A 25,855-nucleotide genomic window follows, 5' to 3' on the forward strand; every position below is an offset into this window, starting at 1 on the left:
GAGTTTTTATTTTCTCACAAACCAAGGTCTGTTTACAAAAGAAAAAAAGGACAAAAATAAAATTTGTACCTAGGTATTGCATTTCATGCTGGCAGTCATAACTACATGCAAAACAACATGACCAACAATTATAATATGAAAAGAAAAAAAAAATTATTAAAACAGTTTATATAAAAGGGTTTTTATTTAATTAAGCTGTTTTTACAAGTAGGTAACAGTGAAGTTCAATTGCAAGGGGCAGAAGAAGTCTTTAAATCTGGTCCAGAAAGACACGCAAGGAAAGCACATCAATTACCTGCACACATTCACACACATTCACACGAGGAGGACCATTCGCATGTAGAAAACCCAACAATAAGAAGCCCTTTAACAAATACAATGTTATCAAATTTCAAAACTATACAAGATACTACAACTGAACTAATAACATTTACTAGAGTTAAACTACAGAGATACAGAATGTGTAGATTATGGCTTTTTATCATCAAGTTTCAAACTCTACACATCATGAGATGGCATGATCTGTCAAAATGAATGAGGGCTTAAAAAACAAACAAAAAAGGTTGATATTTTTCACAAAAGACCACTGTACATGCCCCACAGCTGAGAAGCGCCCTCCAGCTGCAGTTTCACGAGCTTCACTCTAATGTCACAATCACTGAACACACCTGAAAGCATAATCTCTACCCACATCCACATTAAACTATGAAACAAGGACATATTCTACCGATACTGAAAGGAAGACAGTGGGTTCATACTTTTGCCATATTGCAGAAGACATATAGTTGAAATTAATATGGCAGGAAGCAAATCTCTGCCACTACACATTGATCCTTCCATTACTCAGTACTGTATTAAAGAGACCCACACTTTAACAAAACAGCAAAACATGTCATTTGGACGGTAAATTATGAAGCTCAAATCTAAAGTTTATTATTCCATTGCTGAATTAAACGGAGAACTTGATCAGAATATGGCGTGTGATGAAGGGAAAGTGGAAGGATGTTGGTGTGTGGCGGTTCGGTGGTGGTCGGGGGTGTTGGGACGAAGGGCCTCAGTCTGCGCTGACCTGCGTGGTGACCTGGCCGTCGGCTGTCTGGCCGGTGGACTGAATGAACATGGGCTGGGTCAACTCCTGTCCTGCCGGCATCGTCACCTGCTGGATCTGATACAGCTGCTGTAGAGTCACAGAAAGAGAGGGAGGGATGCATGTTACTGATATATATGTGTGTGTGTGTGATCATAAGGGTCAGTTTTTTGAAATTGAGATTTATACATCATCTGAAATCTGAATAAATAAGCTTTCCATTGATGTAAGGTTTGTTAGGATATGACAATATTTGGTCGAGATACAACCAATTTGAAAATCTGGAATCTGAGGGTGCAAAATAAAAAATAATAAAAATAATAATAATAATGAGAAAATCACCTTTAAAGCTGTCCAAATGAAGTCCTTAACAATGCATATCCACTCACAAAAATATATTTTGATATATTTACAAAATGGAACATGATCTTTACTTAATATCCTAATGATTTTTGTCATAAAAGAAAAATTGATCAATTTAACCAAATACAATGTAATATTTTAATGCTAAGACTATATGCATTAAATTGATCAAAAGTGACAGTAAGGACATTTATAATGTTACCAAAGATTTCTATTTCAAATAAATGCTATTTTTTAACTTTCTATTCATCAAAGGATCCTAAAAAAATGTGTCACAGTTTCCACAAATATTAAGCGGAACACTTTTCAACATTTATAATAATAAGAAACGCTGATTGATCAGCAAATCTTCATTTTATGACACTAAAGACTGGAGTAATGATGCTGAAAATTCAGCTTTGCATCACAGGAATAAATTACATTTCATAATATATTAAAATAGAAAACAGTTATTTTAAATTGTAATAATATTTCACAATATTACTGTATTTTGGCCAAATAAATGCAAATACTATACTGTGCAAAAGTCACAGGGCACCATTAGATGTTGTTTTAGCAATGGTATAATGACCATATATAATAATTTCTAAAGTCTCTTAAGTGCCAAGTATTTAGTGACCTCCCCTTACACTTGAACAATAGCAGGAACCGGCTCTCTTAGACCTAAATGGAACGGAAAAGGACTGGAAGGCCTAGAAAATTTTCAAAATATGATGATAAGTTTCTCAGATTTTCTTCTTTGAGAAAATGAAAGGAGTCCAGGAGGTCACACTAAATACTGATTTTTTTGTTACATTTTGTGTACATATTTCCTGTATTTTATGTTGGTATCGTAATAAAGACCAAAAAATAAATATGGATACTTGGCCATTAAAACATTGCTAAAACAACAAAGCTGGTAGAGGCCTAAGACTTTAGCACAGTACTGTATATAAAACCTTAAAACTTAAACCTTAAAAAGTCATTACCTGCCCATCAGTAAACTGGTTGAACTGTTGCTGTCCCTGTTGTACTTCCGTCTGTGAAATCTAAACAAGATTACACCCAGAATTTTAATTACATTCATCAAATGAAGGAAATAAACAACTGCCTAAAGGTGAAGTGTGTAACATCTGTGCCATTAGTGTCACCAAACAGCATAAAACAACAAAACAATGGCTCTCATTCACTAAGCATGTGTACGCACTAATTTGTGAGTGAAATCTGTGTACGAACATTCTCAAATCATGATTCATCAACTTACATACACACACAAAAAAAAAACACTCTTAATCACACTCTTATATATATATATACATGGCTAATCAGAGGTCTGTAATGTCTGTATGAAAGGCGTTTACTGCGTTTGAACTTGTTTTGAGGATGGCACTCTTGGCATTGCTGCATGTGCTCTCAGAAGAGAAGGCGACTTTAGAGAGCGTCATGTTTGCTGAGAGTGATGAAAGAAAAGGGTGTGCAGATGCCATTATATGGACATGGTTTGGGTGTGTTTTATGTAAATTACTTTCCGCAGGTACGTGGATGCTTATTTAGAATACTCCAAATTTATCAGCATTAGAATGAGGTTAAGAACAAATTCACGTGCGTACGCGCAATTAAGCGGAACGTTTTCGCGAGAGGTTATAAATAAGAATAGCGTATGCAATTGTTAGTGAATGAGACCCAATGAGTTTTTTAAAAAGCTTTGTGAACACTCCTCCCTTGAGCCAATTTGATATCTTTAACCATATTTAAGGTCTGTATGTGTTTATTTAAAGGTTTCATGCTTTACCTGCTGAGTGTTTGTTGCAAGCGTCTGTATCTGTCCTTGAACAACCTGTGTTCCTGAGACGGGCTGAGCCAAGCGAATATACTGCAGCTGACCGGTGTTGAGCTGCACCTGCAGGACACCACAAGGGGGCACTGATGAGCACACATCATTACCTTCAACTAAAGGTGTGTTGTTTGTCTGGTCTGTATTCAGAACGGTACCAATTGGTACCAATCTATAATCTCTAAATGAAAAAAAGGTAAACGTCTTCTCTCTCAGATCTTACTGGAATCTGCTGGATCTCTCCTGTGTTGGTGATGATCTGCTGCATGACCTGCATAGTCTGTCCGGCCGGCTGTGCCGCCTGCGCCTGAGCCTGTCCCTGTGCAGCCGCCTGCACGATCTGCACCTGCTGGCCCTCGCCCACCTGCATGGTCACAGGAGCACTCTGAAAGAGGAAGGATGAAAGCCATTAGGGTGCGACTGCGGCTTTAAACGTACATACAAATTATGTTTCATCCTGTCATGTGCCTTACAAGTATGCTGGAACAGACGAGCTAGAATTAGCATTACAGCTCACACACCTAACACTGCCCTGTGGGCTGGGAAGGCCTCCAAAAGAAAGTGAAATTGAAGACGTGTTGAGGAAAGGGGAGAGACGCAAGACTGACCCCGGGCCTCTTGCGTGGAGTGGAGAAACTGCGGAGGTGTGACAGATGATCTCTCCTCTTCAGGAACTGACACCCGATAGGCGAGAGTAATTTACTAAGCAGCACAACTTTATCTGGCCCGAGACATGCAGTGACCTCATGTAGCATCAAATAGAGGGCATATGAATTGCAGATTTGGCCGTGTGAATAACATCTGCTTCTCTCTTTGGTTCTCATGGTGACTTTAACCTTCAATTATACACTTAGCTAATCTATTATATCAGATACACTACCATTCAACAGTTTGGCTTTGTTAAGATTTTTTTATTGTTTTGAAATAAGTCTATTCTGCTCACCAAAGCTGCATTTATTTGATCAAATAAAAAAAAACCAGTATGAACATTAATACTGTGAAATATTATTACAATATAAAGAATGGTTTTCTATTTTAATACATTGTAAAGTGTAATTTATTCCTGTGATCAAAGCTGAATTTTCAGCATCATTACTCCAGTCTTCAGTGTCACATGATCCGTCAGAAATCAGTCTAATATGCTGATTTGCTGCTCAAGAAGCATTTCTTATCATCATCAAGATACTGTATGTGCTGCTTAATACTTTTGTGGAAACTTACGTTTTAATGAGTTAATTTCAGCTTTTATTTGAAATAGAAATATTTTGTAACATTTTAAACGTGCTTACTGACACTATCAATTTAATGCATCCTTGCTGAATATATATATATATATATATATATATATATATATATATATATATATATATATATATATATATATATATATCTTACTGACCCCAAACTTTTGAACAGTAGTGTACATCAGCGTAAAAAAAACATTAGATGACATTGTTACACTGCAGTTTTTAGCAAAGGGAAAGATGTTTGAAGTTTACAATGTCATGTCATGGCCGAACACTTAATGTTTTCATTTATAATGACAGTTTTCTCATTGCAAAATGGTATACGGCTCCTTTTGAAGTCTCGCTTTCAGTAACCGCAAGAGAGAAGCTCAAATCAATAAACGCGGAACAAAGAGGATACTGACCACACATCGACAGACAAGACAGAGCAGGTTACTTATGATATTAAACAAAGTCCCAGCTTTCAAACCGTGTAGTTATTAAAGAAATTCAAACAATAAAAACCGTTTTGTTGCTCTTTAATGTGTCGTGACTATGGTCTTGACAGATTGCTGTAGATCCTCAGCTCAACCGCTCGTAAAAACCGATCATCTCTTCCTATTAGTCCATGAACATGAGAATGAATGTTGTTTCAAACGCGGAAAGATGTCAATACACACTATTTTTCAAGTTTAACTCCACCGAGGTGAATCTTTTCACTACTGGCTGCTTTGTCGGACAAAATGGCGGATGCGGCGTTCTGATTGGTTAGATCGCTTGTCAATCAAACTCCCGGCGAAAGGTCAATTGCGAGTTCTAAAGTCTCAACTGCGAGATATAATTCATAATTCTGACTTTTCCCCCCTCGCAATTCCTCTTTTCTCAGAATTCTGACATAACTTTGCATTTGCGAGTTCATATCACACAATTCTGAGATAAAAAGACACAATAATACCTTTTTATTTTTATTCAGTGGCACAAACAAGCTTCATATGTTTCTAGTAAGTAACTCAATTAGAATGTTTTGGGGTGTGAGTGTGTGCAGTTTACTGTTGAACAAAACGTCCTAGTATTGTCAACTTATGTCAACCACACACCTTGTTTTACTCATAAATTGAAAACCCTCATTATAAAACCCCATAGGAAAATCTCAAGGAAACCAGTGGAGAATTATTCTTCCGGGTTTTGATGTCATCCCTGCACCACTCTATTATATGATATAAACTATAAACTAACCGTCAGGCAGTAGCACTGTATTACCATACATCTGCTTCCATTTACTGCATTGTTTAATGTATACTACGTGATATAGTACCCAAACTGAGATATTTTTACTATTGTATTGTGCTTTAAAATGCAGTTCTTATTCATTTGTCATGACATAAAGCCCCTTTGTACTCCAAAGAAAGACTTTTGGGGGAAGAATAGGAGCCATTTTGAGGGGTTTGAGGTGTTTACCGTGATAGGTGTCGCCTGTGATTGAGCAACCTGCACCTGCTGCAGCTGCTGCATGGTGGTTCCCTGCAATACCTGAGGAAGAGGAGGAATAATGCCAGAAAGAGAGAGTGAACTTAACAACACAAGCAAGCACATGCAAAGCGCATACTCAAACATCACATACAAATGCAACAAAAAAGGCAGTGCACCGTAAAGCCACAAAATAGTGTAAAGAAATGAAAGCGTGATGCGTCATGTAGTATGAACAGACTTTAAAGTCATATTCACAGCATATCCACATATTTGGGAAGACATAAATACATGCATAAGGCTTTAATGAAATAATAACAACTCTGAATTCACACTAAGCCTGAAATGTCACACTGCAATATATTTTTTTAATAAATAATATGTATTATTGACAATTTGAATTTAAATTATGCATTGGTTTTAGTGCGAATAATTTAAGTGCAGTGAAAATAAGACACTGTGTCATTTTATAGTTTCAGATTCAGTGTGAACAGACATTAACTAAAGCAGAGTGAAGATGAAGCCGTCTGTTACAGAAGATGAGTGACAGCTCTGGTGTAAAATTTGAAAACAATGACAGTTTATGGAAGATTTTCATTTGGGGAAATGACTGCATAAAGCGGCACAAAGCAGTGAGCAGACAGTGAGTGAGATGAAGCTAAACTGACTCTCTGTCCTCAGGTATGAAGATAAAACCCCACTAATAAATTTTACTTAAAGGGCAAACAGAAGTGAGCATGAACAGATTGCAAGAACGAAGAGGTCACGGTTTGACAAATGTTGTGTCAATTTTTCAATAAACATGGTTGCCTTTTTCATGTACATACATTCTCTAGACCACTTTTTTTGCATCACCTTATTTCTTTGTTTTCTATGTAGATATACCTCCAAACGTTTGGGGTTAAGATTTTACTAATGTTTTTGAAAGAAGTCTCTCTTCTACTCACCAAGACTGCATTTATTTGATCAAAAATACAGTAAAAACACTAATATTGTGAAATATTATTACAATTTAAAAGAACTGCTTTCTATTTCAATATTGTTTAAAATGTCATTTATTCCTGTGATGTAAAGCTGAATTTTCAGCATCATCATCCTTCAGAAATCATGTTCCCACAAAAATGCATAATATTTTGTAGGATTTGAGGACTAAAAAAATTTAGTAATGTTGTATAATATTATAAATGTCACTTTTGATCAATTTAAAGCATAAGTATATACGTATAGTATATCACAAATTTCCTTATTTGATTAGTGACCTAGAAATTGTCCACAAACGTAAGTATTTTTCTTGATTTTACATTGTGATGTTTCGGTTTTAATTTAAAATTTATTTCCAGGTTACATTTTGAATCTCATTTTTCAGTGTGGTCTGAACATTTTTGAAGCCCACTGTATATATTTGTCCCGAGCGCTCTCTAAGGTGACTGCAGCACAACTTTGCCCAAATCTGACAGGTCAGCAAACTGAAGCTTGCTGAAGCAGCACTGATCGGTCCACCACAGACAAAAAGAGCGAGAAAGTGAGAAAGAGAACCCTCGCACCGGTGAAATTAAACCAGTAAAAATGAACAAAAAAACGTTAATTAAATAAAAACAACAAAACAGGTGTGGAGAGGGCTGCTGATATCACATGAGACACTGACTGGACTCTCTACTGTTCACCTGATAGCAACGTGTGAATGACACCTCTGGGCTTTCAACCTTCACCAATCATGTTGCAAATGATCCTGTAATGAGCTGATCGAAGTAATCGGCTCTCAAGTGTTGTGCGAGAGTGTAGGTACGATAAAGTTTCAGGCTTTTGTCCACCAGACCATAGTATAATATACACCAAGGTAATTACAAGGGCAAACAACGTTCACCAACCCTACAGATGACAGTTACTGCGTTGAAATATTTCCTTTTAAAACAGGAAATTTGGGTGTGTATGTGAGTAGTGTGTATTATTTAAATTAACTATTAATAATATTATTTAATAGTCAAAAGGCTTTAGTTGCAACATAGCCATAAATCATGATTTGCTTTATGCTGTGTCATGCAAGATGAGTCATCAATATATTTTCTTGTGTTAAATGCATATATATGCAAAATGTTACTTAAAAGACTGTGGCCGAAAACGCATACCCTCTAAGCACTTCTTTTGAATAAGTAATTACTTTGTGATTGCTAAAAAAGTATGTTCTATATAGTATGAATGTAATCTGAACATACTATATTCACCATGTTGTCATCATCATGTGATCTACCAGTGTTGGTTGCGTCACTTCACTGCCATGGCCTCTCCCGTGGCCTCACGGGATAATGCAGTGTCCATCATATGCGCACTTCAGAATCTAGTAATAGTAATTCATCCGGGAATTTTTAGCCTATTGTTTTATGTATACTGTGAATTCGGAGGTACTATTCTTTTCACATACTGTTTTTTGCTATATAGGGAAGTATGCCTTTCCGATGCAGCCTTAAAGGGATATTCCAATTAAAACATTGAGTTCACACATTTAAAGGTGCAGAATGTAATATGGATAGCTAGCACTCAAAATGGGTACTACAGTCCAAATTCAAAACATTGGATAGAATTGTTTCCCCTGCATCCTTCTCCTCAGACCGGACGCTCACGTGGGTTGCCAGATTGAGGACAAGCAACAGGAATAGGAGCACTTGACAGTGAAAGACTGAGGGCTCGTTCACACAGAATGAGTTTTTCTATTCCAGTGCGCTACCTTTCCATTGTTTTAATGTAAATGCCCTAGAAGAACATGCTTAACCGTTACACTTGCGTCTTTTACAGCGCATCGCACATGAGAGCCGCACTAAGATGCTGTGCCAAGTTAAAAGAATTTCAACTTTTACATGCAGCGTGGCTCATCAATGTCAGTTCCAAAACAGTGGACCAATCAGAAGACATCAGAGGCGGGGCAAGCATTTCGAGCTTGTTTAAAGTAACAAGTTGGCATGGCAACTGTTTTATTTGTTTGTTATTGATGTTAGTGCATCACATCTTAAAAGTGCGTCTCGAGACCCTCACGTTCTGCACTTATTTTAAAAGCATTCCTGACCACTGCGTCTCACGTTTTTAGACACAAAGATGCGTTCCCTAACACTTTAAGTTGATCAGCTAATGAATAAGATTGCAATGTTTTTATTGCAGAGGCTGTTTAGCTTGGGTAGAATCTGATCTCTGACCGAGTTAGTTTGTTGGCTTCCATGGCTGCAATGATTATATTTATCTTTATAGTTATCGTTCTTGGTGTGAACGGGCCTTTAGTCTCAAAGATCATTGTTTTGACGCTAGAATCCATTTACGCACTGCGTCCTTGGGTTTGTGGCAAGCGAGTGGGGATTACCTGGCCCTGCTGGGGTTGAGCGATGATAATCTGTCCGGGCTGTAGTGTGGTGGCGGTGGGAGCGGCCACCTGCTGGCCTTGCTGCTGACCTTGGACCTGCACAGCACTGGGCTGCTGCGCCAGGGTGAAGTAATATTGGACCGGCTCAGTCGGGGCGACAGACTGACGCACTTCCTCCTACACACAGGCACAATTATAGAGAAATATATACCTTATATTGCAGAACACTTCAGCAGAATCGTCACAAACCCAAGAGAAAATTCACAAATCCCATAAACACGCATGAAATCAAGAGTTCATAAGGCCTATCTGCCGGTTACATCTCCATAAATTATTTTAGCTCTGTAACACTAGAGGCAGGCGGAAGATAAATAACTTATAGGCAAAGCAAGAGCGAGTAATGCAATCTTCTAGCTGGACAGAAACGAGACCTTTAGCTGCAGTCTGTGGCATGAACTCCCACACTCAACCGCAGCATAATGGCAGGTAATCAGCTGTGCTATTCTTACACACAAACAGTAGGAATACCCAACGTTTGCACTAAATATCTTTAGTATTTTCTCCCCATGCATTCCTGAAGATCTATTTGTGACAAAGAGAGTAAACATCCCTCTCCCAGCTTGGTGATGTCACAGCTGAGAGTGTAGGATGTTTACACACCTGGTCACACACAAAAAAAACACAGCAGGACTTTTGTGGCCCTCAGGTCGAACAAAGACTGTGGTTTCGCTGAGCTAGGAGGGCTTGGATCATTGGATATATTGGGTAAATTCCTTCCTTCTACATGTGCTGACTGTCAGTTTTGTCTTCTCACTGGGGTATTTAGAGTAACTTGTATGTGATTCTGTTTTGTTCATCCTTGCTGTACCAAAAAGAAAGTTCAATTTAAGAAATGTTTGTTTTGTTGTCTTTATTAGCAAAACCTTTGTTTGATAATGATGATAAGATGCCCAAATTACTAACACATTTTGATCAGTGTTACTCCATGATGTTCAGGAGTTTTGGGGTGTGACGAAATCTCGTGCCATGAGATCTTGTGAGATTTAAATGTGACAAGATTTCTTGTCAAGGTGTAAAGCGGATAGAATACTCAATCATTTCATTCATTTGGATAACGGTCGCTTCAATTCCATCCAGCTCATCCAACAGGAGCTGCAGGGGTTGTACGTAGTGCAGCAGGAATCAAAGTTCACTGATCATGTGACGAGAGTAAGTGGCTAGATGACTAACAAGACCATGGCGGAGGATTCGTAATAAATCGAGATATCTCCCAATATGAAAGCTATCTTACGCTGGGCTGTGTAGTTGTAACCATCTCTTAGCTCTGTATCATGCTTAAAGAAAAATGTGGTCTCTATTTGCACTTTGAATATTGAGAGAGTACTTTGATTATGGTTGCACTTTTTATTTGCACTTAAGTCGAAAAGAAAACTGTAATTCATTTTTATTTATACTTTTTTATGTCTATGATCAATTTGTGGAAAGAATTTCAGTTAGGAGGTCAAAAGTTGTAGAAGCTCATAAATCATGTAGTTCTACGGTCTGAAAAGACATGAAATCATACAGGAGAGAAGCCAGTCAGTCGAGTTTGTGGCAAAAACTTTTACAGTGCTTGCCTTGAGTATTCTTGTATTTTACTGCATATGATAATTCATTCTCTGAAATGACATGGTTAAAACATTTCAAATGCACCTCCAGACCATTTTTCAAGTCATGCATTTCATCATTTAGGATTTCTTAAAAATACTGTGTAAAAATCTTGTCTCGTCTCGTTCGTGTGAACTCAATCTCGTGTCTCCTCTCGTGAGCCAACTGTCCCGTCACACCCCTGTATAGTGCGTTATTTGAACTGAAAGAATGAAAAGGGTTGGTAAAGCATCTGAGTGAATGGTAAAATCAGTGACTGGTGGGCAAAAAGATTAATTTCTCACCCTACCAATCATTGTTCTACTGCCAGTGCTGTGGCACATAACCACAAATGGTTGTTTTTGGAGTCAGGTACATGGTGCTATGGCCACATTCATAAAATAAACATAGAAGAAATGAATAAATATGATGTCTGATTGTGTAGAGATAGGGGAAGCAGAGCGCTGCAAACATCCGACTGAAAGCCTTCACAAACCCTACACCCAGCTTCCAGTCAAGGATGTTTACAGCGCCCCCAGGCTGCCAAACACAACACAGCACCCTCTTCTCTTAATAGACGCTGAAGAAGTAAAAAAAAATTGTAGACGCAGATCAATTTTGACAGCTTGAAGCTCCTCTCTTTTCCGCACCTGTCGTTTTGGAGGCTTGAGATCATCCCGGGGGACGATATCAATGAGGAAGTCAAACTGGTCAAACTTAGTGATGGCCATGGCAATGTCATTCCTCTGGAAAACAGAAAATAAGACCAGAGAGTCAAAACAAAAGACTAAAACCACATGTAACGAATGCTCACAGGAATGGAGGCACTCACAAAAAGGATAATGCTCATTGATTTGTATGTAATATAATATAATATAATATAATATAATATAATATAATATAATATAATATAATATAATATAATATAATATAATATATACACTGGCTACATCAAGCGTTCTTGTGAACAGTGACACCATCTCACCCCACTGACAGTCTACTAGTGGTATTTTCCACAGGATATTGGTTGCAAAGACCACCCATTGTCACCCCCCAGATCAGCAGCTATTTTTAGCACCATGATTAATATCTGGTGGTGAAGGGTCACATCCATGCAGTTGTTCCATTGACGACTGTTGTCGTGGCGACACAGATTGGCGTGATGCCTTCACAATGGAACTGTGGGCCAGCTGCAAGCTCACAGGCTGGGCGTTAATACAATCTACATATTAAAGAGACGGTCTAACAGTCATAACAGCTTTGTTCAGCACCAAAACCTGTTGCCGTACACCACGTTGGAAAAAGGCTATATTGACATGGGCTGCTATATTGCAGACTATTAACTTTATTCAACTGTTTCCATGGAAATTATTCCATTCACATTCATGTTTACTTGATGTGTAACCTTCTGTTTAATAGCCAACTTGAATTGGTTTCTTTTACATTTGAATATTGGTAGATATCATTATGACATTACTATTATTATTATGAACCCAAGCAATGGTTCAGGACACTGTTTGAAAGCCAAGAGAGGCAAAATCAGTAAAAAAAAAAAAAAGGAAGTGGGTCATGGGAGATGTACTTTTAGACTCTACGCTACAGTGGAACAGAGATAAGCCCTGGGGTGCTTGTATGGGGGGCTCTTCCCAAAAACAGACAAGCTGTGTCATGGCTCCAGCACGTTGCATTAGGAGGAACATTTTTATTTTTAAAATCTTTGGCTTTTTAGACCTATTCATGCAAAGAAAATACCAGGAATGATGGCTTAAGGTGCGGTCACATTAGTGAAATTTAAGCAAGATTTCATGCCAAAAATAAAAAATAAAAAAAGGTCCATTGTCAATAGTGTAGCGTTGTATGAAGCACAGCTCACACAGAAGTCACTTCCAAACCAAGCAGCTTTCTGTTGGTGAATTTGAATGACCAGCTTCTGAGTGGGGAACTTTTTTGCTCTCACATGAAACTCCTGATCACACATATTACTGTTGAAATGACTGGATTTTGCTATTGAAATTTCACTGAACAACAGTAAATGTGAGCACACCTTAAAATTACACTTCATATATTTATTTATGCATTTTGATGACTGCAAGTACAGACATTTAACTCCATTTGAAAGTACTAAACTTGAGAAAAGTGATTGACAGATGTCACTGACCCTTTACCGTCAGATGCACTGAATACAATAATATATATTTTTTGGACAGAGATGGTGGAGACAAGAAACAATAGGGAGGAAATGGTGGGTGGGATCAGGAAATAACCCAAGCTAGTCTTAAAGAGGATCTGTTATGCCCTTTAACAAAGTCTTGATTTTGTCTTTGGGCTCTACTAGAATAGGTTTTTATGCTTGAATGTACAAAAAAACGCATTATTTTTCACATATTTTACATTGTTGCAGCACCTCTCTTCCCAGTCTGTCAGTAAGCCTAATTTGGCCGTAGAACAACTGCCACCAATGATCTCTATAATCAACTAACGGTAGGTGTCCACTGGCGTGGAGCGGGCGAAGCAAAGCGAGCGATTTCAATTCATTCCTATGGAAGTCGACCTTCACAATCCCACAATGAACCTAGCGAGCATGAAGCTCGACTTCCATAGGAATGAACTGAAATCGTTCGCTCTGTTTCGCCCACTCCGCACCAGTGGATACCAAACATGAGGCTTACAATGCTTTTGGGAAATGCAGCTCTGTTTAGTTCCTGTCTCTATGAAGCCCCTCCTTCTGAAAAGCACAATGTGCTCTGATTGGCTGAATCAGTGTGGTGTGATTGGTCAACCGCTTCAAGTATGTTTCATAAATGTCACAGCGCTTACCGTAACACAGTTAGATACAGGGTGGAGAAAACAGTGTCTCATGGACATGGCGGCAACAAACTAGTAATGCAACTCAATTGGGCCTTATTTGCGAGTTTCAGGGATTTCAGAAACAGTGCGCACTGACATACAGGATAACTTCCTTTGGAGTGACTTTGTGTTTTGGAACTTTGCAGACATTTTTCAAAATTACGCACTAAAGAAAGTTCAAAATGTAAAACAGCATAATAGGTGCTCTTTAAATTGAAACTGAGCAACTATACATAATGGTCATTGGAAACATGGCTTAGCAATTAGTGGTCTGAAATACACAGTGGCACTTTTGCAGAGGTGACCCGTTCAAAGCAAGCTCAGGGTCATTTCCTGATCCCACCCACAATCTTCCCTCTATCATTTCCAAAAAAACAGGAACAAACAGACAAAACAGATAATTTTGTCACAGAGAGGGTGGTTTATCTCAGCTGGCTAGGGTAAGGGGTGAAAGGAAGTCGTGAATGGACGTGACTGACCTGTAGTGTGCGCCGTTTGTTGTCCTCAGTGTGGATCCAGGCTCTGAGAGTGAGCTCTGTGATGAAGATCTGTGCTGCTTTGGCAAACAGCACCGGTGCCTCAGCACTGATCATCTACGGAAGGTTACCAAAGCAAATCAATAGAGGGGAGATAAAAAGACGACATACAATTCTTTCCAGACACTATGCCCATGCCCTCCATGTTTCAGCCTATCGTTAGACAAAGTGGACACACAGTGACCTAAAGGGCTACGTCAAGACCTGACCCAGGGTCTTGCCCATGTCACTGCTCCTGAGCTCTTAATTGCCTTGACTTTTCTCTCTTCCCACTCTTAAGCTGCAGGTTATTTTAAGCGTCTGGACGCCACCCTGACCTGATGCCTGCTTCCCACGCGGCTAAGGCTGTGTGGGAAGATCATGTCCTGTGGCCTCTGCAACATCACTCACAATATCTTTGTACTGAACAACTGACAGTGATGTCTGTCTGCTTTAGGATTAAACCAGCTCATTACAAACATCAAGGGGTTAAACTATCAAGCAAATACACCAACCTTTATGCCTAATTGTTCTTATGCCTCTCACTCTATGAAACTGCACTAAAAGGGCATCAGTGTTTTTTACCACCACTTAATACTTGGCTCACATCACTCTTGAAATGACCTTGCGCTTTCAGCAGTACTGATGCCATGTTCTTATTCGTACTTGAAGGTTTGTCCATATGCATGTTGCTTTGTTAAAGCATCTGGCAAGAAGAGCAAATATTGGTGACACATGGAACTGAGGTTATTATGAGAAAAGTTCTTCCTTTTTAGTTCTTGGAAAATGTGTATTCAGTGTTTACACAATACCCAATATCAGGCTGATTCACAGTAAATGGCCAGATGACTCAGTTGGATCTAATAATTTCTCTTCTCACAATGAAGTGCTCTGAAAATAGGAGATTATCGTTTTTGTAGTGGTTCAAATTGGGCCACACTGCAGCCGAAGCCACTGAAAATATTAACTTTGCTTTTGGAGATGACCACAAAAACATTCAGTTTTTATTTGAAGCCTCAAAAATCAAATAAGAAACCCGAACTTTATATGCATACTGTCATTAAAGTGCAGATGAAATACAAGTTTTTTTTAATTATTATTATTGTTGTTTTGCTTTTGTGCACAAAAAGTATTCTTGTCACTTCATAACATTAAGTTTGAACCACTGTAGTTTTGGGTGAATTAACCATTTAATAGTGGTTTCTAAATTAAATTGATCATATTTGGATTATTTAATTTGTATGTGATGAAAAAAACCCCCAGCTTTGCTAGGTTGATGTGGAAGGTTGCCAGGGCATTGTTAAGCAGTCGCTAGCATATTGATAGATATATGGTTGCTAGCATCTTCTGATGGTTTCTAGATGGTTTCTACTGCTGGGTGGACTAAGCCAAAAGATCCCAAAGTAATGATGCACCGAAAAGTTTTTTTTTTTTAACCGTAACACAGAAATTGAAATTAAAGAATTCATTTAGCTAAAAAAAAATTAATTAAATAAAGTTTTAGTAATTAATTTTGGGTATTTGAACTGGGTATGCTGTTCATGGTATCGTGTTCACAAGTGACACATAATCGGAGAAGCGCTAACTGTACGTGTCAATGAATTCAACCCTCCAAAACCAAAAATTCTGTAATATTTATTACTTTATTGCAAAAAAATGGCTCAAAGCTCTCCATTGAAGTCTCGGGGATTTTTTTGTGGTTGTCTTATTTTGGCAGGCAAGTCAGATCTCTCAAGAAACAACATACATTTGATGTATCATTCATGTCTGTAAAATATGCAGAACATCAATACTCACGGCTAAGAATTTGAACAGACCTCAAACTCTAATTAGGAACAATAGTAATAGTGAAGCTTGCCATAGCAAACTCCACTACTTATTGACACAACTGGCCAAGTGATGTACAGCCGACAAACGCTAGGCTGCTGCTTTCTCAAGAATCAAAGACAGGAAGTGTGCTGCCATCAGCTCAGATTGTGTTGATTCAGCTCGCCTGCTCTTACCTTCACATCCTCATCCAGTTTCATAATTTTCTTGATGCGAGCAAGAGGAAGCTCTTGCACACGGAAATCCTTCTGAAACAGTGCGAGAGTGCATTAGAGGAGAACTCGCAAAAACATTAATAATTCCTATTAATGAACAGCGGTAGACTCATGTTGAGGTGCTATATAGTTGGCTAACTTGGCTGCAATTTTTTTTTTTTTTGTGGAATATCTGAGTGAGAGTAAAGCAGATAAAAAAAGCTAGGAGAAACTCATACCACAGTAAGATTCCTGATCTCTTCCATCACTCTGGGCCAAAAGGTCTGTAGGCTCTGCTGGGCATCGCTGCCGCCCGCTCCAAACGAGTCCGCCGACATCTCCAGATCTGCTAGGAGATAAAGAGGGAGAGAAAACAAGACAAGTCAAGGTTAATGTTCACATACAAGCTTCATAATTGACGTAATCTTTTTGAGCTTTGAGATAATAAACCACATTATACACCGTTTAGTTGGAGTTGAAGAAGTCTGAATAATTTTGTGTGATCAGCCCGTGCGTCACTACAGTAAAATGCCTGGTGCAATTGATGATGGAGCGATTGGTCAACTCAGCCGTGTGTAAACTAAGCCAAGAATCCATATGTGAAAAACCTGGAGAACAAAGTCCTCCTCCGTGCCAGTGACCTGAAGCCTGGAGTGCACATCTGGATACCCAAATAGCTTTGGAGCCGGACCAAATGTGCCGATCTGACAGTACTGCTCGGCACTGACGCAAATCCAAAAACAAACTAACACAAACCAAAAATGAGGAGCAAAGCTGGCAGGTTACTATGGCATGTGAGGAATTCTGCAGGCAGCCTGCCTGAGCTTGTGCTGCCACGGACGCTACAAAGCATCTCTCTCTTTCTCTGGAAGAAAACACAGGGCCTGAAATAGCAGGGTGGGGTGCCACAGGAGCAGGAGCGAGGCAGTAAAAAAGTACTCGGACTCGTGCAGTTCAGCCATAATCCAATAACAAGACAAACTGCCAAGGGCTTAATGGAGGGGGAGCAGTCGGACTGCTGAGCAGCCTCACTATGTAGGTCAAACGGAGGAGCAACACAGCGAAACGTGCGTGATCACTGGCGATAAGCGGTGACCTGCTTTTATCTCTTATTCCTCTTACGTATATCGAAGCATTAGGATGGTTACGATCACACTGTGATAGCAAAAAATCACGTTTAGTTATTTGCCTTCAAAACAACCATGATCAGTGGCATTAGACAAGCACAAAACAAATCAATGAGTCATGTGACTCCGCTGTCAATAAGCTCTAGGCTCATTTCAGGCTTGACTGAAGCCATCAACTGTCAATCAAATTTATTAAGCATGCATACAACAAGAAAAATCATCAGTGGCTCGGAAGCAACTGCATCAGGTATCGATCTTGTGATGGTCTTCTGCTGTACATCTGCGAGTGTTGATGTGCCAGCGCAAGCCTGATAAGAAATGATCATTTAACGTCTCAAGTAAGACCATTAAGAAAACTAGCTGGCTAATTAGCAGGCGATAACAGCGGCAATTACTGTCACGGACCTGGGAAATTGTGAGGCAAATTAAATGAGATAACACTCCATTAAAGGAGACATAAATAGGTTAAATCAAAGCTCGCCTAGACCAGCTGCTTGAGTGGGAGCTATTTTTGACTTTTAACCAGATTGAGACACACAACCTAAGATGGGAAGAGCGAGACCTCTGACTGAGCATTGTGGGTAGAAAGCTTGTTCTTTTGAGCATGGAATGTTTTGTATTGTGTTAAAAAAAGGGGGCTACTACTAATGACTTGGGGACCCTTAACTTGGCCAGTGACAAATAACTGTCCATAAAAAAAGAATTTAAATGTTAGACCTTTGAGATCTTAAAATATGGATACAATGAAGCGATTGTTCAAAATAAAATATTAAATAATAACAAATTGGGTCAAATTACAGCACTTAGTAAGGTTCTCATTTTAAGAGCAGTGAAATAATTTGTTATAATTTTCATCAACAACATTTTTTCACGGACGAAAACGAGACGATGACTGAATAAAAATGCGTTTTGAATGACTAAAACTATGACTAAAATCTACTCATTTTCGTCAACGAATAAAAACGAGACGAAAAGGAAAGAGAGGGACGATTTGGGAAGATATCCAGTCAGGACTGCTGTCCTGTGTGGAAGATGCGCACATTTGAATTGTAATGTGCTGATCTAACCGTGGGAAACGCGGCGCTGTTGCGCACTCTACAGGCTCGAGCAGCGGCACATCTGACTGCTGCGCAATTAATGAATAGCACACATTTATGCCATGCTATTGCTTATAAGCTAATGTTGATTAATTATGGCAATGTTTACTACACAGTGTTTATATGGTAGTATGTTTAGATGGTTGTAAGAATGCATATTTTATCTCCCTCATGAATAGCCTGCAACAATGCAGACTGCAGACATTTCAGAATAAGAGTCACGGTGTATTTCGGTATGGTTTATAATTATTATTTTTTCTTGGTCATTATCGTTATTTTGTTTACACAAACTATTTAATTTAATTTCTATTTAATTCATAGTAAACTACTGTATCTTCTGTCACAGGAAGGAAAGACATTATTTGACACATTATTCAATATATTTTACAAGTATAAGTGTTATTATAAAACCATAAAAAAAAAAAAAATCTTCATTACTTGAAATAAACATTAACTGAAATAAAAAATAAATATATAAAAATGTAAACTTATTTTTCATCTAGTTTCTAAGCTTTAGCTTAACCTGAGGTACTAAAATAAACAGAAATAACAACTTATAGACATTTAAAACCAAAAACTAAAGACAAACACAAAAAATGACTAAAACTTTTAACTATAATTACAATGAAATCTAATAATTTTTTTAAATGGAAACCATAATAGTACCTCAATGATAAGTGTGTCAATCCCTGAAAAGTACTGAATTTTGCTCTTTCGTGTGTTTTTGCACTTGAGCGGTCAAAAACCGTCCGCTTTGGCAAGCAAAGTACAGTTGGGTATACATAAACAGTTTGGGGGATATCAGATGTACCTTTATCAATGTATAGGATCTGTGTATTGTTAGAGAAATGCTTAATGCATTACAATTGAACTAAATTACATTTTAGTCGATTAAATCTACTGTAGATTTAGTCGACTAAAACTAGACTAAAACAATTTCCGATGACTAAAATATGACTAAAACTAAATGGCATTTTAGTCAAAAGACTATGACTAAAACTAAATAAAAATTTGCTGTCAAAATTAACACTATTCAAGAGTTTTTTTTCCAATTACTTGTATCACCTTGACATTTTTCAGCTCAGTGCACGTGCAACTGTTAGTCACGATCGTCCTTCAGCAAGTCAGAACGCAACGTTGGTGTTAGATTTCTCCTGACCTGTTCGGTTGCCTCGATGGCAATGACCGCTGGTACTCTGTGTCTCAGAAAGTCAATGCCGTTAGCAGAGGCTGAATCAGCAAGAACATCACTGCCAGCCTGGCTTTCGTCGTGCAGGAGGACTGCAGCAAAGGAACGCTCAAACATTCCAATGTGATCAAGGATGAGCGGTTCTTAAAGATTTGAGATATTACAAATTACCCCCTTGATGAGAAGATGAGTTAAGCTGGTTGTGCAGCTGATATTTAATGGTTAGAGAAAGCATGGCCTGAGGCCTCCAAGGAGGGAAGTCATAAGTGGTGACTGCAGTTTGGGCTGTATCGCAATAGGCAGATAAAAATTTAGAACAATAACTTCCTCGTGCTGGAGAGATTCAAATCAGCTATGCTGATGAGACAATACCAGGGTTGTGGATGCCAGTCGTTGTGTTGACTTGAGATCTAAGCTTCCTTCAGTCATTGAAGCTCACCTCTAGAATGAGCCTAATTTTAACAGCCAGGACTTAAAAAGCTACAAAACAAGAGACTTTATTTCAAGTGTGCTTTTTTGTTTGACAACCCCACATCAAACTAAACCCCTGCCTGAACTGCTTACATTTGAGAAGAATTTTTCATCTCATTTTTGCTCACATTCCTCATCTCCAGCATGCCTCACCTAGATGGTTTAAGAAAACCAAAACTAAATGCATACCAAACAATGCATGCACATAGAAGAAATTCAATCTTATCTGATATTGGTGCATTCCAGAGGGCAAAAAACCCCCTTGTGAACAGGGGAAGACAATAATGGAAAGAGAAAGATGTGTTAGAATGAAAGTTCAGAGCTTTTTAATGAAATTTAAAGTCTGATTTCAGTCAGATTTCTGTCAGACTTGTCTCTTCACCCATTATGTAATGGTTTGTTGTTTCTTTTTATTGCCATACCAGCATCTATAGTTTTTTTCATGGCAAGATCAATGCATTTTAAAAGAAACAAATAGTAGTAACATACAGTAGTAATGAAAAACATCAACTGATGTTTATAACAAATTTATAACAAAAATTTAAGATAATTCCTGGTGAAACGTTTTTGAAAAAACCTGTTAAACATTCACCTTGCAGCAATTCCCAGCATGTATTAATCGGACTACAATTGATGTGATGTAGATCCTTCAAATAATCAAAACACATATTGTCTCATGTATAGGCCTAGCTCAGCTATATAAAAACCTGCTTATAACTGCGAATGTATAATTTACTGACAACACTTTTTTTTGTAACGCATTATGACTTGTGCATTAAACCTGCTTAAAACTTAAAAACCTGCTTATAAACTTTGATAACTCTTTTTATTATGCATTACTTGTTAAGTTTCTGAACCTAAACCAGCCTCATTAACTAAAATTACAGCACACAGTCAAGATGTTTTCTGTGATCATTCTTTCATACAGAAAGGTCACATTTCTGACACTACATTCTGGACTTATTAACTACACAAACATTCACTCAAAAAGGCCAGCTGGTATAAAAAAAACCCCACAAAGCCTGCTGCGGTTACTGGTTAATCATCGACTCGGACACAACAAAATGCACCCAGGCACCCGGCAATGAATTACAAATTAACCGACAAATAGCTGTTCTTGTTTGGAGCAAAAAACATAGGGGCTGGACAATAACACCACTCTGATCTCACGGATCAATCATTCCAAAGTTGCCCTTGATTTGGCCTCGCGTCAACTCCAGGAAGCCGTCCCTGAACTCTCAAGGTCATTTGGCAGTAAGCAAAAAGAGAAGAAAAAAAAAAAAAACGTATAGGGGGAGGAAGAAAGAGAGTAAGGGATATACTATAGCACAGAAAGAAAGAGAACGGAGACTGGTTTTTCAACTTTCACTGCAGCAACTTGGCGACCCTAGTGTGTGTAATGATGCCGTCCCTAGAGAAGCGTGATGGTGAATGGCCCCCTCTTGTCTGTGCGCCCCTGAGGGATACACTGTCCTCTTGGTCTCACACTCTCCCTGCTGACGGATCGAATGCGGGAGCCGCTCTCACATTCCTGTGACCTTCATCCACCGATGGGCCCGTTAGCAACGGCAAGGTGCGACGACGTGCCGACGCCAGCGCCAGAAAGCCAACTGTAAACTTTAAAGGTACTGCACTGACATTTCAAATCAACCTAAAGAGTAAAGCTCGGGGAACGAGAGGGAATGTGCAAAAACGTTAGTCAGGTGTGACATTTTACCCTTGAACATTTATGCAATCTGGTGCAGTAAGGAGCTAAAATGATCAAATCTTAACCAAACACATCACGCCGAGACACAGCAGTCAAGGCTTTACCTAGTTATTTTTAGTAACTCCTTTCCCCAAAAGGAACATAATACCATCACCAATGGAAACTTTCTAGTGCACAAGCGGAAGAGAGACTTTAATCCGACTGGATTCTGTAACAAGGCATCGTTTGAGGACAATAATGAACTAAGGGTGCGAAGAGTCCCCCCATCAACCCAAATCCATGTTGGTCACGTAGAGACCACATCCATACCGCCCTCTGCTCTTTCTCACTGTCAAGAGAGTGTAAACAAGCCACGAAACTGGGCCTTGAAAGGTGAACCGGGACTAGCGGTCCAATGCAGCCAGGACCATCATCTCTATCTGTATCTCTAAGCATCACAGATGTTGCGGAGATACTCGACAGCACGGGACCTTCAAGAAGTCTGAAGTAAACCTGAACAAGATGTACTTAAAGGTCAACTGCGATCAAAGAGTACGATGTGCAGTTCAATGCTGGAAAGTTAAAATTTCCAGCTAGTTATTGTTTACATCATGTCAAACATTAGTAGTCAGGTTAAGGACTTAAAAATGAACAGGAGAGAAAACACAAAGAAGTACACTCAGATTTCAAGCAAGGGGAAAAGTAGAGGACGAAAGGAGGAGGAGAAAAGCGCAGCGGAGGACAGAGGAAGCATCCCATTACTGCAGCGAGAGAGAGAGGGAGAGTGAGGGAGAGAGCTTTACTGTCTGATTGCAGTCGCAAGTCATACTTACCCCGTGCCCTTCATATGCTGTGCCGGAGGAGGAGGACATCTCGAAAGTCTCCGTAAGTGTCTTTATTCCACAGGCTCTGTCCCAGAGGAGACAAAAGGCTGTGTGGGATAGGCGATCCGCCGCTGTGTTCAAAGCCCCGAGCCGAGGGGAGCGCGATCACCTACCGCCCCCTGTTCCGACCCCTCCCCCTTCAACTAGCCCATCTTCTTCAGCCACCCCCCTCCCCCTTTTCCTAAACACACAACCCCCTCCCATTCCTCCCCTGTCCGAGTCCCCTGAAGCCTGGAGTTGGCCTCTGCCTGGCAACCCTACTGTTTGTCTTTCAGCTGACCCCTGGCTCTGCGAGTGACCGGAAAAACAGGCGAGAGGTGGAGAAAAAGGGAAGGATAAAAAGAAAGAAAAGTGTGAGAGCAATGCAGAGCAACAGAACAAGTCGGGACAAAAATCTCCTGACTGCTTTCCCTTTAACACTCGAGTGTAATCAATCTAGCTTGCTAAACGATACTCTCGGCCCGCCTATCTAAGATCCCACCCCCTTGTTGGATTCTTCAAATGAGCCCGAGTCGGTCTCCGCCGCTATTGGTCAAACCATCCGTCTTTAGGCAGTGTCATTACCCTCCTCCCTGCTGACCCTCTCCACTCCGCCCCCTTTCACAGACACTCAACTTCCTGTTTTAAGTTACCTTGAGCAGCAGGATAGGGGTCAGGGAACGAAAAGAACGAGAGAGAAAAAAACCACCAGACAAAAGCAGCAGAAAGTTGTATAAAGGACACGAGGAGAGCAGACGATTGCCTCGGTTTGCGAGCCTTGGAAAATCTGTCCCCTGCAGATCGTCTTCTCTACTGTGGCTGGACGGAGCTGGACTGAACAACTGACTTCTCAAACAACTGTCCCTTGCTTATTTACAATGTCAAACTAAATGTCTCTAAAGCCCGCCCCTCGGAGGAGCGGAGTGGCCAGGCTTGCGATGATGCAAATGAGCCCATGAACAGCGATTGGCCCAGAGCAGACTCAAAGAGGATGCCGCATGCTGTAGCCGCATGATTTAAAGTGGAAAGTCACTCAGGTCAGACTTGCAGTCTCATTTGAGTGCAGAGACATGCATGCAGTGCAGCATACACAACCTAAATTAGACGTTAGTCGCTTTATAAACAAATATAAAGTTGACCTGAAGGGTCATGTTAAATGGTTGTGTATGTGATCTCATCATGTGACCAAAAAATTATGCAACTATTATGCTATTAAAATCACTTATTTGTTAACTTTTCATTTTATTATGGTTATTCCTACAAGAACAAGACTAATCGTGCAGAAGAACAAGACAGCGGACACATTTTCAATATGAATCCACATGATCTGGAATGATTCACACGAGAGCAAAAGATCTCCTCAGTGCTTCAAATACTGGTCATGTGAATTTACCACTTTGACCAACAGAAAGCTGCTTGTTTTTAAAGTTCTGTGAGTTGTACTTCATGCATCTCTACTTTTTTGACAATGGACCTTTTTTTGCCTGTGAAATTTCGCTAATGTGACCACACCTAAACTTGATGTTCTTTTGCATTGTACAGCATCATTTGATTCTGACTGGTCTCATTATTTCCAGAAACTTCATGTCCCCACATGCAAACCGGCCTACACAACCTTCAATTCACCAACTGAAACATGCAATAAGGGCAAACTCTTGCCTCTTTTAATTATGTGAGAGATGAAAATCAGAATGTGGGCTAAACTTCACACTACAGCAGCAACTCCTTCCTATACATTGTTGTTGTTGAAATACACATAGAAGGCAGGTAAATTATTTACAGCAACAGTGCTGCAAGATTATGGCAACAGTTGCTATGAATGCCATTATGACTCTTGTAAAATCAAGGTCAAGAAGCAATGATTTTGCCTTGAAAGGCTCACTGATGAATCACTTGTAACGTTAATGTAAACAGTGAGCTCGTGTGCAACGAATTAACCTCCATTTAACCTAGTACATTAAAACCATGTCAATTACGTCTTAACTTGCAGCTTTTGCTAAATATCATAATTAAGGCGTTCGTATTATATTTTATTTTTCTATTCTTATTCAGTAGAAGAACAATTATGTCTGCACTGTAACTTATACGATGACACCAGCGGCACATTCCGCAAAAGGAAAATACACGGAATAAATACCATCAAGAATAAATCAGACACAGTAAATTACATTTATTTCACCTTTTATAAATAGTAATATACAGTAACGTTACACCGCTACAAATAACAGATGTATTTTTCATTAACCAAGTCGACAAAGCAGGCTAACGTTACCGGGAGACATGCTAACCGAAACCAAACAATCAGCATATGCGTGTATAACATTGTTATGGATGAAACCCATAGTGTCCGATATCATTTTTATTGTAATACTGATTTAAATCTCCAAACATCTACAGTCGATAAGACTGTATATTCAGATAAGGACTATAAAAAGAGCGGCATAAATGTAGGAGACAGTGCTCGCTACGTTAGCAGGCCGCACTGACTGTGTTTCTCGTCAAATTAGGAGAAGTGAAATAACGGTGGTTTTGGAAGGCTTTGAGCGAGTTTTCCTAAAATATTTGTAAAGCGGTGTAAAGAGAGTCTAACCAATAAAGACTACGTTTGGATCTGTCCTTCAGACCAATCAAACCTCGGACTAGATTCCACCAATCAAGGTTTCTAGGGGTTCTGGTAGTTAAGAAACTGCCACCATTTGGGCTCAAAATGAACCAGTGAACCAATAGAAGTCATTTACAGTACAGAGCCAAAATGGCGACCACTGTCCAACAGTTTCCTGACCGCCTCCATTCCCTTCCACTAGCCACCAATAAGCGCTTCAGAGAGCGAGGAGGGAAATGGCGCCTATGTTCATCCTCCAAAACAATCGTCCATTGGATGAAAACTTTTATTGGACCACGAGCTCAAAACGACACCCGCTTTATCGAAACTAGGCAGTAGATAGCAAGCGAACAGAAACGCAGCAAAGTGTTAAATTTTTATACTCACTTTAGGCGATGAAATCGTAGTGTAGTCCGGTTCGTCGTAATATTTAATTTATTTCAGGCTGTTACAGCAACCAAGATGGCCGACGATTTGACAACTTTTTTTTAAACCGGAAGAAGTGCTA

General features: G+C 39.3%; 1 protein-coding gene across 9 annotated transcripts; it reads right to left on the bottom strand.

The window, feature by feature from the left end:
- Positions 1-25,853, bottom strand: nfyc (nuclear transcription factor Y, gamma). Of its 9 annotated transcripts, none has more exons than XM_067361831.1 (11): positions 25,735-25,853; positions 16,551-16,660; positions 16,294-16,362; positions 14,255-14,368; positions 11,579-11,674; positions 9,303-9,479; positions 5,948-6,019; positions 3,487-3,648; positions 3,222-3,329; positions 2,419-2,478; positions 1-1,177 (listed from the first exon to the last, which is right to left on the bottom strand). In XM_067361831.1, the coding sequence occupies exons 2-11, from the start codon at positions 16,647-16,649 to the stop codon at positions 1,055-1,057; spliced, it is 1,080 nt and encodes a 359-aa protein (XP_067217932.1). In that variant the 5' UTR covers positions 16,650-16,660; positions 25,735-25,853; the 3' UTR covers positions 1-1,054. The 9 variants fall into 9 exon arrangements, with proteins under 9 accessions (XP_067217932.1, XP_067217928.1, XP_067217933.1 ...); XM_067361827.1 differs by having other exon boundaries at positions 16,294-16,365; XM_067361832.1 differs by having other exon boundaries at positions 16,551-16,657; positions 25,735-25,849.
- Between the last annotated feature and the right edge of the window lie 2 nt (positions 25,854-25,855).

Source organism: Chanodichthys erythropterus, chromosome 15 (assembly GCF_024489055.1).
Source record: "Chanodichthys erythropterus isolate Z2021 chromosome 15, ASM2448905v1, whole genome shotgun sequence".
Classification (NCBI taxonomy): domain Eukaryota; kingdom Metazoa; phylum Chordata; class Actinopteri; order Cypriniformes; family Xenocyprididae; genus Chanodichthys; species Chanodichthys erythropterus.